This window comes from Oncorhynchus mykiss, chromosome 17 (genome assembly GCF_057628025.1).
Source record: "Oncorhynchus mykiss isolate SJ-2025 chromosome 17, ASM5762802v1, whole genome shotgun sequence".
In the NCBI taxonomy this organism is placed as follows: domain Eukaryota; kingdom Metazoa; phylum Chordata; class Actinopteri; order Salmoniformes; family Salmonidae; genus Oncorhynchus; species Oncorhynchus mykiss.
Window position 1 is genome coordinate 76,325,001 of NC_143038.1, and position 18,401 is coordinate 76,343,401.

General features: G+C 42.4%; 1 protein-coding gene and 1 long non-coding RNA gene across 8 annotated transcripts in view; one reads left to right on the forward strand and one right to left on the reverse strand.

Moving 5' to 3' along the window:
• Nucleotides 1-18,401, forward strand: part of LOC149976510 (uncharacterized) — a 989,396-nt gene that overhangs the window by 591,702 nt on the left and 379,293 nt on the right. The window lies entirely within an intron of this gene.
• Nucleotides 11,499-18,401, reverse strand: part of LOC110504360 (plasma membrane calcium-transporting ATPase 2) — a 181,472-nt gene continuing 174,569 nt past the window's right edge. For 3 of the 7 annotated variants that reach the window (XM_090206504.1, XM_090206505.1, XM_090206506.1), the window contains one exon: nt 11,499-14,575. In XM_090206504.1, coding sequence (XP_090062630.1) covers nt 14,246-14,575 — 330 coding nt within the window. In that variant the 3' untranslated portion in view covers nt 11,499-14,245. Of the gene's footprint in view, nt 14,576-16,972; nt 17,022-17,803; nt 17,979-18,401 lie in introns of all 7 variants that reach the window. The other 4 variants (XM_090206507.1, XM_090206508.1, XM_090206510.1 and 1 more) reach the window with 4 other exon arrangements.

Below are 18,401 nucleotides of genomic sequence, written 5' to 3' on the forward strand. Positions count from 1 at the left end.
GGCCACTCAGACCAGAGAGATAGAGATGGCCCCTCAGACCAGAGAGATAGAGAAGGCCCATCAGACCAGAGAGATAGAGATGGGCCCTCAGACCAGAGAGATAGAGATGGGTATGTACACTCATATCCGTCTATTTCTATGGCTCCATCTCTCTCTCTGTTAGGACGAACCGTTTCACCAGCCTCCCTTCGGTTACACACACACACACACACACACACACACACACACACACACACACACACACACACACACACACACACACACACACACACACACACACACACACACGCGCACCTTGATTACACACGAGCACTGTCAGTCACGTGAGTCCTCTGGGGGCCTTTATTCAGCCTAACTCTATTCTGTTATGGAGAGAAATAGATTTGGTCACATTCGATCACAATGTAATACATTAAAATACACTATAATACAGTATAATAGACTTTGATATACTATAAAACACTATGATATACTATAATACACGATAATACATTGTAATACACTACAATACAATATAATATACAAAAATTCACTATAATTCACTGTAATTCATTAAAGCAGCGTTTCCCAAATTCAGTCCATGGGGTCAACGACCTTTTGTTTTTCGCTCCATCACTACACAGCTGATTTAAATAAATAATCACGGCTTGATAACAAGTCGGGGCGGCAGCGTAGCCAAGTGGTTAGAGCGTTGGACAATTAACCGAAAGTTTGAATCCCCGAGCTGACAAGGTACGAATCAAGGTATATCAGGGGTATTCAACTAGAGGACCAGAGTTGATCTATATCAGGGGTATTCACCTAGAGGACCAGAGTTGATCTATATCAGGGGTATTCAACTAGAGGACCATAATGATCTATATCAGGGGTATTCAACTAGAGGACCAGAGTTGATCTATAGTAGGGGTATTCACCTAGAGGACCAGAGTTGATCTATATCAGGGGTATTCACCTAGAGGACCAGAGTTGATCTATATCAGGGGTATTCACCTAGAGGACCAGAGTTGATCTATAGTAGGGGTATTCAACTAGAGGACCAGAGTTGATCTATATCAGGGGTATTCACCTAGAGGACCAGAGTTGATCTATATCAGGGGTATTCACCTAGAGGACCAGAGTTGATCTATATCAGGGGTATTCACCTAGAGGACCAGAGTTGATCTATATCAGGGGTATTCACCTAGAGGACCAGAGTTGATCTATAGTAAGGGTATTCACCTAGAGGACCATAATGATCTATATCAGGGGTATTCACCTAGAGGACCAGAGTTGATCTATAGTAGGGGTATTCACCTAGAGGACCATAATGATCTATATCAGGGGTATTCACCTAGAGGACCAGAGTTGATCTATAGTAAGGGTATTCACCTAGAGGACCATAATGATCTATATCAGGGGTATTCACCTAGAGGACCAGAGTTGATCTATATCAGGGGTATTCACCTAGAGGACCATAATGATCTATATCAGGGGTATTCACCTAGAGGACCAGAGTTGATCTATATCAGGGGTTTTCACCTAGAGGACCATAATGATCTATATCAGGGATATTCACCTAGAGGACCATAATGATCTATATCAGGGGTATTCACCTAGAGGACCAGAGTTGATCTATATCAGGGGTATTCACCTAGAGGACCAGAGTTGATCTATATCAGGGGTATTCACCTAGAGGACCAGAGTTGATCTATAGTAAGGGGTATTCAACTAGAGGACCAGAGTTGATCTATATCAGGGGTATTCAACTAGAGGACCAAAGTTGATCTATATCAGGGGTATTCAACTAGAGGACCAGAGTTGATCTATATCAGGGGTATTCACCTAGAGGACCAGAGTTGATCTATATCAGGGGTATTCACCTAGAGGACCAGAGTTGATCTATAGTAAGGGTATTCACCTAGAGGACCATAATGATCTATATCAGAGGTATTCACCTAGAGGACCAGAGTTGATCTATATCAGGGGTATTCAACTAGAGGACCAGAGTTGATCTATATCAGGGGTATTCAACTAGAGGACCAAAGTTGATCTATATCAGGGGTATTCACCTAGAGGACCAGAGTTGATCTATATCAGGGGTTTTCACCTAGAGGACCAGAGTTGATCTATATCAGGGGTATTCAACTAGAGGACCAGAGTTGATCTATATCAGGGGTATTCAACTAGAGGACCATAATGATCTATATCAGGGGTATTCACCTAGAGGACCAGAGTTGATCTATAGTAGGGGTATTCACCTAGAGGACCAGAGTTGATCTATATCAGGGGTATTCACCTAGAGGACCATAATGATCTATATCAGGGATATTCACCTAGAGGACCATAATGATCTATATCAGGGGTATTCACCTAGAGGACCAGAGTTGATCTATATCAGGGATATTCACCTAGAGGACCAGAGTTGATCTATATCAGGGGTATTCAACTAGAGGACCAGAGTTGATCTATATCAGGGGTATTCACCTAGAGGACCAGAGTTGATCTATATCAGGGGTATTCACCTAGAGGACCAGAGTTGATCTATATCAGGGGTATTCACCTAGAGGACCAGAGTTGATCTATATCAGGGGTATTCACCTAGAGGACCAGAGTTGATCTATATCAGGGGTATTCACCTAGAGGACCAGAGTTGATCTATATCAGGGGTATTCACCTAGAGGACCAGAGTTGATCTATATCAGGGGTATTCAACTAGAGGACCAGAGTTGATCTATATCAGGGGTATTCACCTAGAGGACCATAATGATCTATATCAGGGGTATTCACCTAGAGGACCAGAGTTGATCTATATCAGGGGTATTCACCTAGAGGACCAGAGTTGATCTATATCAGGGGTATTCACCTAGAGGACCAGAGTTGATCTATATCAGGGGTATTCAACTAGAGGACCAGAGTTGATCTATATCAGGGGTATTCACCTAGAGGACCATAATGATCTATATCAGGGATATTCACCTAGAGGACCATAATGATCTATATCAGGGGTATTCACCTAGAGGACCAAAGTTGATCTATATCAGGGGTATTCAACTAGAGGACCAGAGTTGATCTATATCAGGGGTATTCACCTAGAGGACCAGAGTTGATCTATATCAGGGGTATTCACCTAGAGGACCATAATGATCTATATCAGGGGTATTCACCTAGAGGACCAGAGTTGATCTATATCAGGGGTATTCAACTAGAGGACCATAATGATCTATATCAGGGGTATTCAACTAGAGGACCAGAGTTGATCTATATCAGGGGTATTCACCTAGAGGACCAGAGTTGATCTATATCAGGGGTATTCAACTAGAGGACCAGAGTTGATCTATATCAGGGGTATTCACCTAGAGGACCATAATGATCTATATCAGGGGTATTCACCTAGAGGACCAGAGTTGAGATTGAGTGTTTTTAATAGAGAATGTTTGTGCTTATAAATGATTGGTGAAGCATTTTTTTTGTCTAAGAGGAATGTTCTCCCCTTTTCCACTTCGGTGGTTTTCTCCAGATACATATACAGGTAACTTACAGAAAGCAATAAGGCCAAAGGGGTTGTGGTAAATGACCAATATACCACGTCTAAGGGCTGTTCGCATGGACGATGCAACGAGGAGTTCGTGGACACAGCCCTTGTAGCTGTGGTATATTGGCCACCTACCACGAACCCCAGAAGTGTCTTTATTGTTATTATAAACGGGTTACCAACGTAAGTCGAGTAGTAAAAATAAACGTTTTGTCACACCTTTGGTATACCGTCTGATATATACTTCGGCTTTCACCCAATCAGCATTCAGGGCTCGAATTACCCATGTTTATAATTAGGTATATGCACTGAGTGTACAAACTGTTAAGAACAACTGCTCTTGCAGTGGCATAGACTGACCAGGTGAATCCAGGTGAAAGCTATGATCCCTTATTGATGTCACTTGTTAAATCCACTTCAATCAGTGTAGATTAAGGGGAGGAGACAGGTTAAATAAGGATTTAAAAGCCTTGAGACAATTTAGACATGGATTGTGTATGTGTGCCATTCAGAGAGTGAATGGGCAAAACAAAATATTGAAGTGCCTTTGAACAGGGTATGGTAGTAGGTGCCAGGCGCACCGGCTTGTGTCAAGAACTGCAACTCTGTTGGGTTTTTCACAGACAACAGTTTCCCATCTGTATGAAGAATGGTCCACCACGGAACTTGACACAACTGTGGGAAGTATTGGAATCAACATTGGCCAGCACCTTGTGTCAAGCGTTCCACAGGAATATTTGGTATACTCAGAGTATATAATATTCATTAGCTTTTCCTAAATGTTTTAAATATCTTATCAGAGAGCACCCTCTGGTGGCAAGTAAGGCATTGGAACGACAGGGCCTGTGTCTAGTGTTGAGATTGAGCAATTTGATGGGATTTTGATTCAGCTTCTGCAGCAAGGTGAATCAAATCTGGCAACACTGCCTAATGACAGCTACTGTCATATTCGCCTCTAACAACTTCCACTCTGTCCACGGAATCACCTGGAACACTGTCCACGGAATCACCTGGAACACTCTGTCCACGGAATCACCTAGAACACTCTGTCCACGGAATCACCTAGAACACTCTGTCCACGGAATCACCTAGAACACTCTGTCCACGGAATCACCTAGAACACTCTGTCCACAGAATCACCTGGAACACTCTGTTCACAGAATCACCTGGAAAGCTGTCCACGGAATCACCTGGAACACTGTCCACGGATTCACCTGGAACACTCTGTCCACGGAATCACCTAGAACACTCTGTCCACGGAATCACCTAGAACACTCTGTCCACAGAATCACCTGGAACACTCTGTCCACGGAATCACCTGGAACACTCTGTCCACGGAATCACCTGGAACACTCTGTCCACGGAATCACCTAGAACACTCTGTCCACAGAATCACCTGGAAAGCTGTCCACGGAATCACCTGGAATATACTTTGGTATGGCAGCATCTTCTAGCTGTTATGATACCATTTCAAATATAAATGCTAATCTTTAGTTAACAGATGACCAACAAATATGTGGGGAAGTGTTATATGCTGGTAATGGTGAGGAGGACATTATGTGATGGTAATGGTGAGGGTGTAGGACTTTATAGTTACATGGTGGTAATGGTGAGGAGGTTATAGTTACGTGATGGTAATGGTGAGGAGGTTATAGTTACATGATGGTAATGGTGAGCAGGTTCTAGTTACATGATGGTAATGGTGAGGAGGTTCTAGTTACATGATGGTAATGGTGAGGAGGTTCTAGTTACATGATGGTAATGGTGAGGAGGTTATAGTTACAGTATCTTCAGAAAGTATTCAGACCCCTTGACTTATTCCAGATTTTGTTGAACAGCCTGATTTCAATAGATGCTTATCCATCACCCATCTACACACAATACCCCCATAGTGACGTGAAGACATGTTTTTAGCAAATGTATTGAACATGAACAGTTTTCAAATATCATTTACATAAGTATTCACACCCCACAGTCAATATTTTGTAGAAGCACCTTTGGCGGTTATCACAGCTTTGAGTCGTCTTGGGCTTGCAGATTTTCTGAAAGTCTTACATTAGATGAGGAGAGGCGGTGAACAGCTTTGGCCGGACCACTCAAGGATTTTCACCTTTGTTCTGAAGTCAATCCAGCGTTGCTTTGGCTGTATGCTCGGGGTCATTGTCCTGTCCAAACGTAAATATTCTCCCCCAGTCTGAGGTCGTTTGCACTCTGAAGCAGGTTCTATTTAAGGATTTTCCAATATTAGCTCCATTCATTGTTCACTCTATCCTTACCAGTCTCCCAGTCCCTGCTGCTGAAAAGGTGGGGATGGTGTTAGATGGGTGACGAGCTGTGCCTTTTCTCCAGATATCCTTCTTTGCACTCAGGCCAAAGAGTTAAATGTTTGTCTCATCGGACGAAATAATCTTTCACGTGCCTTTTTGCAAACTCCAGTCGTGCTGTTACGTGCCTTTTTCTGGCCACTCTCCCATGAAGCCCAGCTTGCTGAAGTGCTGTAGGAACATTCTGGCTGGTTCTCCCATCTCAGCCAAGGAACTGAGTGGTCATTGCATTCTTCATAAACATGGTACTTCAATAACATAATAATAATTGATAATGAATTAGTTTGATCTGGTATTGATGTTTAACAGTGTTGTTATCTCTCAGAGAACCAATCACCTCACAGCACAGATGCCACATGACACGGGTCATAACACCATTCTGAGAACCAATCACCTCACAGCACAGATGCCACATGACACAGGTCATAACACCATTCTGAGAACCAATCAACTCACAGCACAGATGCCACATGACATGGGTCATAACACCATTCTGAGAACCAATCAATTTAAGACTACTAGAAAGTCATTCCGCTACCTAAGAATAGTAAAGCCCCCTTTACAGGCTCAAATAGCCGACCAATCAGCCTGTTAATAACCCTTAGTAAACTTTTGGAAAAAATTGTGTTTTACCAGACAGAATGCTATTTTACAGTAAACAAATTGACAACAGACTTTCAGCACACTTATAAGGAAGGACGTTCAACAAGCACAACACCTACACAAATGACTGATGATTGGCCGAAAGAAATTGATGATAAAAAGATTGTGGGGGCTGTTTTGTAGCTTTTGACATTATCGATCATAAAGTTAAAGTTTTGGCTTTACACCCCCTACCATATTGTGGAAAAAGAGTTACCTGTCTAACAGAACACAGAAGGTATTCTTTAATGGAAGCCTCTCCAACAATATCCAGGTAGAATCAGGAATTCCCCAGGGCAGCTGTCTAGGCCCCTTACATTTTTCAATCTTTACTAATGACATGTCACTGGCTTTGAGTAAACTCAACACTATACACATCAGCTACCACATCGACTGAAATGGCAGCAACACTTCACAAAGAGCTGCAGGTAGTTTCAGAATGGGTGGCAAGGAATAAGCTAGTCCTAAATATTTCAAAAACAATTTGGGACAAATTGTTCACTGAACCCTAAACCTAAACTAAATCTTGTCATGATTAATGTGGAAATTGAACAAGTTTAGGAGACTATATTGCTTGGATTAACCTTGGGTTGTAAACTGTCATTGTCAAAACATATTGATACAACAGTGGCTAAGATGGGGAGAAGTCTGTCCATAATAAAGTGCTGCTCTACCTTCTTAACAACACTATCAAAAAGGCAGGTCCTACAGGCCCTAGTTTCTACCTTCTTAACAACACTACGAACAAGGCAGGTCCTACAGGACCTAGTTTCTACCTTCTTAACAACACTATGAACAAGGCAGGTCCTACAGGCCCTAGTTCTGTCGCACCTGGACTGCTGTTCAGTCGTGTGGTCAGGTGCCACAAAGAGGGACTTAAGAAAATTGCAATTTGCTCAGAACAGGGCAGCACGGCTGGCCCTTGGATGTACACAGAGAGCTAACATTAATAATATGCATGTCAATCTCTACTGGCTCAAAGTGGAGGAGAGATTGACTTTATCACTACTTTATCACTATTTGTGAGAGGTATTGATATGTTGAATGCACAGAGCTGTCTATCTAAACTAATAGCACACAGCTCAGACACTCATGCATACCCTACAAGACATGCCACCAGAGGTCTCTTCACAGTCTCCAAGTCCAGAACAGACTGTGGGAGGCGCAGAGTACTACACAGAGCCTTGACTACATGGAACTCTTTTCCACAGTACTACACAGAGCCATGACTACATGGAACTCTATTCCACAGTACTACATAGAGCCATGACTACATGGAACTCTATTCCACAGTACTACATAGAGCCATGACTACATGGAACTCTATTCCACAGTACTACATAGAGCCATGACTACATGGAACTCTATTCCACAGTACTACATAGAGCCATGACTACATGGAACTCTATTCCACAGTACTACATAGAGCCATGACTACATGGAACTCTATTCCACAGTACTACATAGAGTCATGACTACATGGAACTCTATTCCACAGTACTACATAGAGACATGACTACATGGAACTCTATTCCACAGTACTACATAGAGACATGACTACATGGAACTCTATTCCACAGTACTACATAGAGACATGACTACATGGAACTCTATTCCACAGTACTACATAGAGCCATGACTACATGGAACTCTATTCCACAGTACTACACAGAGCCATGACTACATGGAACTCTATTCCACAGTACTACATAGAGCCATGACTACATGGAACTCTATTCCACAGTACTACATAGAGCCATGACTACATGGAACTCTATTCCACAGTACTACATAGAGCCATGACTACATGGAACTCTATTCCACAGTACTACACAGAGCCATGACTACATGGAACTCTATTCCACAGTACTACATAGAGCCATGACTACATGGAACTCTATTCCACAGTACTACACAGAGCCATGACTACATGGAACTCTATTCCACAGTACTACATAGAACCATGACTACATGGAACTCTATTCCACAGTACTACATAGAGTCATGACTACATGGAACTCTATTCCACAGTACTACATAGAACCATGACTACATGGAACTCTATTCCACAGTACTACACAGAGCCATGACTACATGGAACTCTATTCCACAGTACTACACAGAGCCATGACTACAACATCAAGTTTTTTGTTTTTATAAAGTATCTCATGCAGTAAAAAACAGATAAAAATACACCTTATGGAACAGTAGGTACTGTAAAACACATGGATACAAACACACGATAACATACAGACTTTTCAAACACATACACATTGATTTTGTTATAGATATGTGGCAGTAGAGTAGGGGCCTGAGGGCACACACTTAATATGTTATATAATCGGCTATGTATGTATTGTAATGTTTTAAAAATGTATAACTGCCTTCATTTTGCTGAACCCCAGGAAGATCCATAGTAAATACAAAATACATAACATCATTTTGGGAACCAATCACCACACAGCGCAGACATCACATGACACGGGTCATAACATCATTCTGAGAACCAATCACCACACAGCGCAGACATCACATGACACGGGTCATAACATCATTCTGAGAACCAATCACCACACAGCACAGACATCACATGATATGGGTCATAACATCATTCAGAGAACCAATCACCATACAGCGCAGACATCACATGACAAGGGTCATAACACCATTCTGGTTCATGCTGCTCAGGATATTTATTTAATTATCTGTCTTGGAGTCGTGGTAACGGGGCAGTCAAGCAGCAACAAGAGTCTCACTTCATAACTTTCGTCAAGCTAGAAAATAATTTACTCCCCTTTTTAAACTAATCACAAACATTCCAGAAACACACTCGGGGGAGGGGGGGGGGGGGGGGGGGGGGTAACAATCAGAATTACATTTTGCATAGTAGTAAATTAGCAAAGACATTGAGTTCTTTATTTACAATTATTATATAGATTTAAAAAAATGTAATCATGAAAACAAGAAGTCGGATGATAGAGAATACTATTGACATCCATCAATGAGCTGGTAGGCCACATTTCACCGTTGGCATTTCAGCGTCTTCTTTGTTCCACAACATGCATGCTGCTAAGTACAGTATATAGAGGTGAAATATTGCAATAAGCATGATAATTAATAGGATACATCATTATTATAGGTCAGTTTCAATACTGTTGTCGTCAGTTGGATGGGTTAGTGTAGCATGGTAGGATTTAACCAACAGCTTGGAGATGCTGTGTAGCATGGTGTGATTTGACCAACAGCTTAGAGATGCTGTGTAGCATGGTAGGATTTAACCAACAGCTTGGAGATGCTGTGTAGCATGGTGTGATTTAACCAACAGCTTGGAGATGCTGTGTAGCATGGTGGGATTTAACCAACAGCTTGGAGATGCTGTGTAGCATGGTGTGATTTGACCAACAGCTTGGAGATGCTGTGTAGCATGGTGTGATTTGACCAACAGCTTGGAGATGCTGTGTAGCATGGTGTGATTTGACCAACAGCTTGGAGATGCTGTGTAGCATGGTGTGATTTGACCAACAGCTTAGAGATACTGTGTAGCATGGTGTGATTTGACCAACAGCTTGGAGATGCTGTGTAGCATGGTGTGATTTGACCAACAGCTTAGGACCCCCCCTGTTGTATCAGGACCCCTGTGTAGTATCAGGACCCCCCCCCCCCTCTAGTATCAGGACCCCCCGTGTAGTATCAGAACCCCCCTGTTGTATCAGGACCCCCCTGTTGTATCAGGACCCCCCTGTTGTATCAGGACCCCCCTGTAGTATCAGGACCCCCCCCCCCCCCCCCCCCTCCCCAGTAGTATCAGTTTGACCTTTTAAATGACCGTGAATAAGAGACGGGGACCTGATCCTAGATCAGCACTCGAAAACAAATCTTGAATACAAGCCCTGGTTGGTAATGACGTCTGTTATAGAGTTATTTAGTAGTGTTTAGTAGAACACAGCCCACTAGCCTGAACGGATCCTCTTAGGAGACATTCCTCCGTGTCTTAGTAGAAAACTCTACTAATCACTGTTTTGTCATCTTAGAGCTGAATGCATAGAGCTGAATGTATAGAGCTGAATGTATAGAGCTGAATGCATAGAGCTGAATGTATAGAGCTGAATGTATAGAGCTGAATGTATAGAGCTGAATGTATAGAGTTGAATGTATAGAGCTGAATGTATAGAGCTGAATGTATAGAGTTGAATGTATAGAGTTGAATGTATAGAGCTGAATGTATAGAGCTGAATGTATAGAGCTGAATGTATAGAGCTGAATGTATAGAGCTGAATGTATAGATTTAATGTATATATTTAATGTATATATGGGAGAATGGTGAACCTTCGGTTTAAGTTTTTTTTGATGTAAATTGTTTTACAGAAAAACATCAAGGTTTAAAAGAAAACGTTGATAGAAAAGCGTTTTTTTTCAAGCAAATTTAGAAGTCAAGATAAACATTTCTGAATGAAAAAAAAAGAATATGAAAAATGGTCCTTCTTCAACAGGCCCGAGTTTAACTTAAACCTTGGTGCACTCTCTCCTGATCTGATGGCAGAAGGGGTTTAATAATGAAATACACAGGAAGGAAAAGACAAATCAGATCAAGATATAATTACCAAAAGACTCATTCAGAGGAGAACAATTGGATTGGTTCAACTTGCTTATTACATCATGCTTTTCAATGACGTATAGAAATATAACAATAACTCAATAGATTTGGTCTGGGCCGCTATTATCGACATCTCAATGCCTTTTGGATGGATAGCAAAATGATGTGTCCCTTCCTGCTTTGGTCCCTCTCGTTCTCTGCTTCCTCCTCTTTTAAAAGCACAATAAATAGTTATAACAACTAGTGAATACTTTTTAAGATGCTAGAGTATACTTGGTTGAAGGCAGGAAGACAAGCTTGGTTAAAACAATCAGAAACACAAGTAACAGTACAGAGAGGTTCAACCCAGAACTTCATCCAGGTCGGGGGGTTATTTTTTCTTCTTCTCTTGTTCCACGTTTTTAAAAACAGTCAAAGCATAATTCCATTTTATTGTTGTTTTTGTTGTTTTTTCAAAACGCCAACCATTTCTGGATAGCTGTGTGTTTCTTTCTTTTTGAAGGAAAACAAGAAATCAATAAAAATGTAAAATTAAAGAAATCAACACAATATATCACAAGATTTTTAAAACAACTTTTAGATTTTTCCATACAGATAAGCCCCAAATATAACTTAGTTTGCAATTTCTAATATGAATCCATTGCAGTCTTTCACGGTCACACAAAAATGAAAACATTTTCCTTAAAACAAGTAAATTTTAAATAGAAGACATGTCTGTTATAGAAGGCCTGTTCACCCTCTCAGTCTCAACGTTTACGCTTTTTAATGAACAATAACAAAAAAATAAGAGAAATAGTAATTAAAGAAATAAACCTTTCGTCTTATTCAGATCTCTGTGTGGAAACGAAGGAAGCCGTTCAGAGTTCATCCTACCAATCATATAATAACACAATGCCACATGAATATATATATATATATATATATATACCATTATATTTTGGTTTTCTTTTGTTATCCTCTAAAATTATCTACAATATTTGACAAGATAGCAGGCAAGTTCAGTACACAGTATGTTATAAACACCAACGAGCAGAACTCAAAACAACTCGAGTTTTTCCTCAACTACATCTGCTGAATGGTTTGACACCCTACAAATGAACCAGGAAGTATCTACAGGTGTTGTAAACAAATGACATTCTCTTTAGGACATAAATAAGTTAAAATAGTTAGAACCATTAAAGAAGAAACAAGGCAACATGCCAACAAACAAAGATAAACTCTTTATATATATGTATATATACTATCTTTAAGAAATACTATTTATTTATTATTATTTATTTATTATCCTCTTTTCCAAACAGGTGCAAATCTACTGTGCAAGTCGAGCCCGACAAACTTGATCTCATTTATAAATACATCGTTACACTTAAACCACACAGGGAACTCACAGACGGGTGAATCGGTTGTCTTTAAAGTCCACAGCACTTCCTACCGACCCACCCAATCAAATCATTCAACAAAAAATGTTTTGAAAACAATTTAAATAAAAACGTTGGGGTAAAGTACATTCATGCAGGAGCGATAAAAATGTTTTTATGTAATTCAAACTATTATTCATATAGTCATTGTTATTGTGGAGTAAGGTTAGGTTTAGATATAGTCATTGTTATTGTGGAGTAAGGTTAGGTTTAGATATAGTCATTGTTATTGTGGAGTAAGGTTAGGTTTAGATATAGTCATTGTTATTGTGGAGTAAGGTTAGGTTTAGATATAGTCATTGTTATTGTGGAGTAAGGTTAGGTTTAGATATAGTCATTGTTATTGTGGAGTAAGGTTAGGTTTAGATATAGTCATTGTTATTGTGGAGTAAGGTTAGGTTTAGATATAGTCATTGTTATTGTGGAGTAAGGTTAGGTTTAGATATAGTCATTGTTATTGTGGAGTAAGGTTAGGTTTAGATATAGTCATTGTTATTGTGGAGTAAGGTTAGGTTTAGATATAGTCATTGTTATTGTGGAGTAAGGTTAGGTTTAGATATAGTCATTGTGGAGTAAGGTTAGGTTTAGATATAGTCATTGTTATTGTGGAGTAAGGTTAGGTTTAGATATAGTCATTGTTATTGTGGAGTAAGGTTAGGTTAGACTGGTTTTCACTCCTCCCAGGTCTTTCTGGTTCTCTACTTTACTGCTGCTAGAAACATGGTTCAGTCAGTCAGCAGTGCGCACGCACACACACACACACACACACACACACACACACACACACACACACACACACACACACACACACACACACACACACACACACACACACACACACACACACACACACACACACACACACACACACACACAGTACACACATACATACCGTACAGACACGCACACACACACTCAGGTCATGTGCGTTGGCTTTGTTACTCTTTCTGATTGTATAGCTGTAGTAGTATGCTTTCTCCAGGTACAGCAGGAGACAGGACACAGCAGGAGACAGGAGACATCAGGAGACAGGAGACATCAGGAGACATCAGGAGACAGGAGACAGCAGGAGACAGGAGACATCAGGAGACATCAGGAGACAGGACACAGCAGGAGACAGGAGACAGCAGGAGACAGGAGACATCAGGAGACAGGAGACATCAGGAGACAGGAGACAGCAGGAGACAGGAGACATGAGGAGACATCAGGAGACAGGAGACATCAGGAGACATCAGGAGACAGGACACAGCAGGAGACAGGAGACATCAGGAGACAGGAGACATCAGGAGACATCAGGAGACAGGACACAGCAGGAGACAGGAGACAGCAGGAGACAGGAGACATCAGGAGACAGGAGACATCAGGAGACAGGAGACAGCAGGAGACAGGAGACATGAGGAGACATCAGGAGACATCAGGAGACAGGAAACATCAGGAGACATCAGGAGACATCAGGAGACAGCAGGAGACAGCAGGAGACAACAGGAAACATCAGGAGACATCAGGAGACACCAGGAGACAACAGGAGACAACAGGAGACATCAGGAGATAGAGGAAGGTATCCAAACTGCAGACCAATGAGGTCTCCATGAGACTGCAAGACGGAAGTCTCCAAACTGCAGTGTGGGAGCCACCAGGCTGCAGTAGGTAAGTTCTCTACCAGGCCTAAAGACAAAGGATTCCAGATTGCAGTGGGGAGCTGTCAGAGGGACACTGCTCTGCCAGAGGGACATCTCCACCAGCCAGCTGCAGGCCACTAGAGGGAGGTCTCCAGACTGTGCAGTGGGCTGGCTGGGCCGGAGGATGCAGCTGATTTACTGGTGGTGTCGATGGTGAGGTTGATGCCGCTGTCGACGGCATTGTTGTTCTTGTTGGGGGACTGGGGCTGGCTGCCTGTCTGGGGCTGGTGGGTGTTCCTCAGCGATGGGTCCTCCTCTAAGTCAGTGTCATCAATCAGGGGGATGTGGGGGGTGGAGTCCTCTATCCTAAACTCTGGGTGGGTCATGAAGTTGTGGATGGACGGTCTGGAGTCCGGTTTCTCAAGGCCTTCGTAGAGAGAGCTACGGAATGCGTTCACGACCCGAATCTGTGTGTAGGGGGGGTGGGGGGGGGGGAACACACCAGAGCAAATAAGAACCGTCAGGAAAGATAGTCAGCTGAGGCAGGTAGTGATAGAGAACCCTCTGAGATAGACAGACGGACAGATAGAGAGTGAGGAGAGGCAGAGGAGTAGAACACTGCAGTCCGTGTTCAACTCGCTCATTTGGATCAAAACACTGGGAAGTAAAAAAATAAACATTTAAAAAAAAATACACAAAGATAAAGGCAACACTCGTTATTTGTTTACGTTAGGATCCAATGTCCGATATACCTATAAAGAGATAAGACACGTTAATAAAAAGAAAATGTAAAGAGAAATAAAAAAAAAAAACACATGCAAGTTACAGAAGTCGGGTAACGGCAGGAGGAAAAAGTTCAGAGTTCAGAGAGACGTACCAGGACAAGGATGGGTAGACATCCATTGAGACTGTGAATGGATGAGGAATATGAAGATACAGGACGAATGCCCAGGTTTTTGTGTGTGTGTGTGTGGGGGGAGGGGGGGGGGGGGTAGATGAGATGCCTTGTAAAGCGTAATAGTTTTACAACAAAACAAGACAATGGAAACAGACCAGGAGTTTCAGCCGTCGAGACAACCAACAGGACAAGGTGGAACATGCAACGGGGACAACACCGTGTAGTTATGCCGCTGTCTGCACACGGCGATGACAGAACAGAACACAGGCCACACAGACGACTAGCTGTACCACGAGATAATACTGGTCTGTTTCTCTGAGCTTAACTCCATGCATGGCTGAGTAGACAGTCAAGTATAGGATCCATAGTAGCGCTGTTTGGTCACTGTTGTTGTTACGATTCTCATTGGACAAAATACCTATCAAAACATTACATAGTAGTATCTAGTATCCTTAAAATATACTCAACACCGAACAAAAAATATAAAACGCAACATGTAAAATTGTTGGTCCCATATTTCATCGGCTGAAATGAAAGATCACAGAAATGTTAAATTTGAATAAAAAATAAAAGCTTATTTCTCTCAACTTTAGTGCACAAATTGGTTAACGTCTCTCTGTTAATGGGCATTTCCCATTTGCCATCCACCTGATAGCTGTGGTATATCGAGAAGCTGATTAAACAGCACGATCGTTACGCAGGTGCACCTTGTGCTGGGTACAATAAAAGGCCACTAAAATGTTCCGTTGAAATAGATGTTTCTAGTTTTGGGAGAACGTTCATTTGGCATCCTGACTGCAGGAATATCCACCACAGCTGTTGCCAGATAATTGAATGTTAATTTCTCTATCATAAGCCGCCGCCAACATCGTTTTAGAGAATTAGCCAACCGGCCTCACAACTGCAGACCACATGTAACCACAAAACCCTACAACATCTACACCAGGCTTCTTCACCTGCGACATTGTCTGAGACCAGCCACCTGGACAGCTGGTGAAGCTATGGGTTTACACAACCCATAGAAGTTCATCTGCATGATCGTCGTCCTCACCAGGGTCTTAACTTAACTGCAGTTTGGCGTCGTAACAGATTTCAGTGGGAAACATGCTCACCTTCAATGGCCACTGGCACGCTGGAGAAGTGTGCTCTTCACGGATGGTTTCAACCGTACCGGGCAGATGGCAGACAGCGTGTGGATGGCAGACACCACTCTAACCACTAGTCTACCTGACCCACCACTCTTACCACTAGTCTATCTGACCCACCACTCTAACCACTAGTCTATCTGACCATACCATACCAGTTACTGACCCACCACTCTAACCACTAGTCTACCTGACCCACCACTCTAACCACTAGTCTACCTGACCCACCACTCTAACCACTAGTCTACCTGACCCACCACTCTAACCACTAGTCTACCTGACCCACCACTCTAACCACTAGTCTATCTGACCATACCATACCAGTTACTGACCCACCACTATAACCACTAGTCTATCTGACCATACCAGTTACTGACCCACCACTATAACCACTAGTCTATCTGACCATACCAGTTACTGACCCACCACTATAACCACTAGTCTATCTGACCATACCAGTTACTGACCCACCACTCTAACCACTAGTCTACCTGCCGCCCTAGAAAGGTATACACTGAGGGCTACAGGCCCTCTGATTTACATAAAGACCAGAGAGAGAGAGAACTTCCATCTTCCATCTTGTCTTCTCAGCTGTATAGTGGGGGGAGACACCGGGTCCAGGTTTCCCCTGTAAATAATGTGACGCTATAGACTTCCGCATGCATGGAAACCATCAGGTCAGGTCCATAAAGTAATTTTATATGGCTCAGTAAGGGTTGATACCATTGGCTGAAACTTATACTTGAATGTTTACCCAGCCGGGTGAGTTTTTTTGTTGAATTAGTTTTACATCAAGTTTATCAGACAACGGAAGGACTCACAACCTGAAATTCACGCCGTGGGCGGTAGCCTCACTCCACTCTTAGCACTCTGGGAAAACAAAGACATGTAACAATGAAAAAACAGCACTCTGGGTAAACAAAGACATGTAACCATGAAAAAACAGCACTCTGGGGGAGGCCGAGCCACAGATGAACAGAATGTTAAGAAAATAGAAGCAAAAGAAAATGCAGAAAGAAAATTAGTACGTCTAGAGAAGATGTCTTCAGAGATGCAACATATACTCCTGATCCACTAGCTTGGTCTGGTCTAGAGTTGCATAAATACTGTAACTTTCCCAATTTATTCTGAAAAACCGGATTGGAAGACTCGCGGAATCAGGAGAGGGAAAAGCATGAAATCCTCCAACCATGATTTCTTGCCAATCTGGGAATTTGGAGAAAATTACAAAAATGTCGCAACCTTAGCTTGGTCACAAGGACATGGTCATTACCAACTAGTTAGCTAGAGCTAGCTAAAACCCTTACAGATCTGGCAACCAGACTGGTGTAAATTAGCTACAAGAAAGAATAATCTCTGGACTGTAGAATGTATAGATTAACCATAACCTTCAGAGTTTTACCGGGCTACGTGATATTGTCATGAAAATGACTTCTGACTAGGGTTTGCAAAACTTTCCCAAAAATTCCAAGGTTTTCCAGAAATCCTGGTTGGAGGATTCACAGATTTCCTGGTTTCCTGGTTATTCCAATGGGATTTCTAGAAAAACAAGGAGTTTTACAATGTAAATGTAAAAAAATGGGATACTGCTATGGTAGGAGACTGTAAGACATCTCTGAAGTAGCAGAAGCTGACAGAGGACAGTGACTCACGCCCAGCGGGAGAGGCAATGCTGGTAGGAGAGGTAGGAGAAAGGGCATTGGACAAGGACACGTGACTGGGACTAGAAACATTGGTTACATCCTGGTTCTGACTGGTGGTGGAGGACTGTCTCCGTAGCTGGCCCTGATAGGAGCTGCCGCTCTTGAACGTGTTCACCACATCGATCTGGAGGAGGAGAACACAAGACAGGCTGCTCAGAAAGACAGACATGCTATGGTAGTATGATAGACAGACAGGTTGTGAAAGACAAGCTATGGCAGTACGATAGACAGACAGGTTGTGACAGACAGGCTATGGCAGTACGATAGACAGACAGGTTGTGACAGGCAAGCTATGGAAGCACGATAGACTGACAGTTTGCAGCAGACAGGGCCAAGGTAATAAGCTAGACAGACAGGCTACTCCGGGAGGGAACTTGGTTTTTCTAACGTACATGTAGGTGAGACATCTATCACAATGCCCAGAGTGACTGAGTTTCTATCGCGATCAGATGGAGCTGACGGGATGCCAAGTTTGGTTTACAGCTTCCAGATGTCAACGCCATGTCCGTGCCAGCGTCTGCCAGTGGCTGGATCATCTCAGTTAACC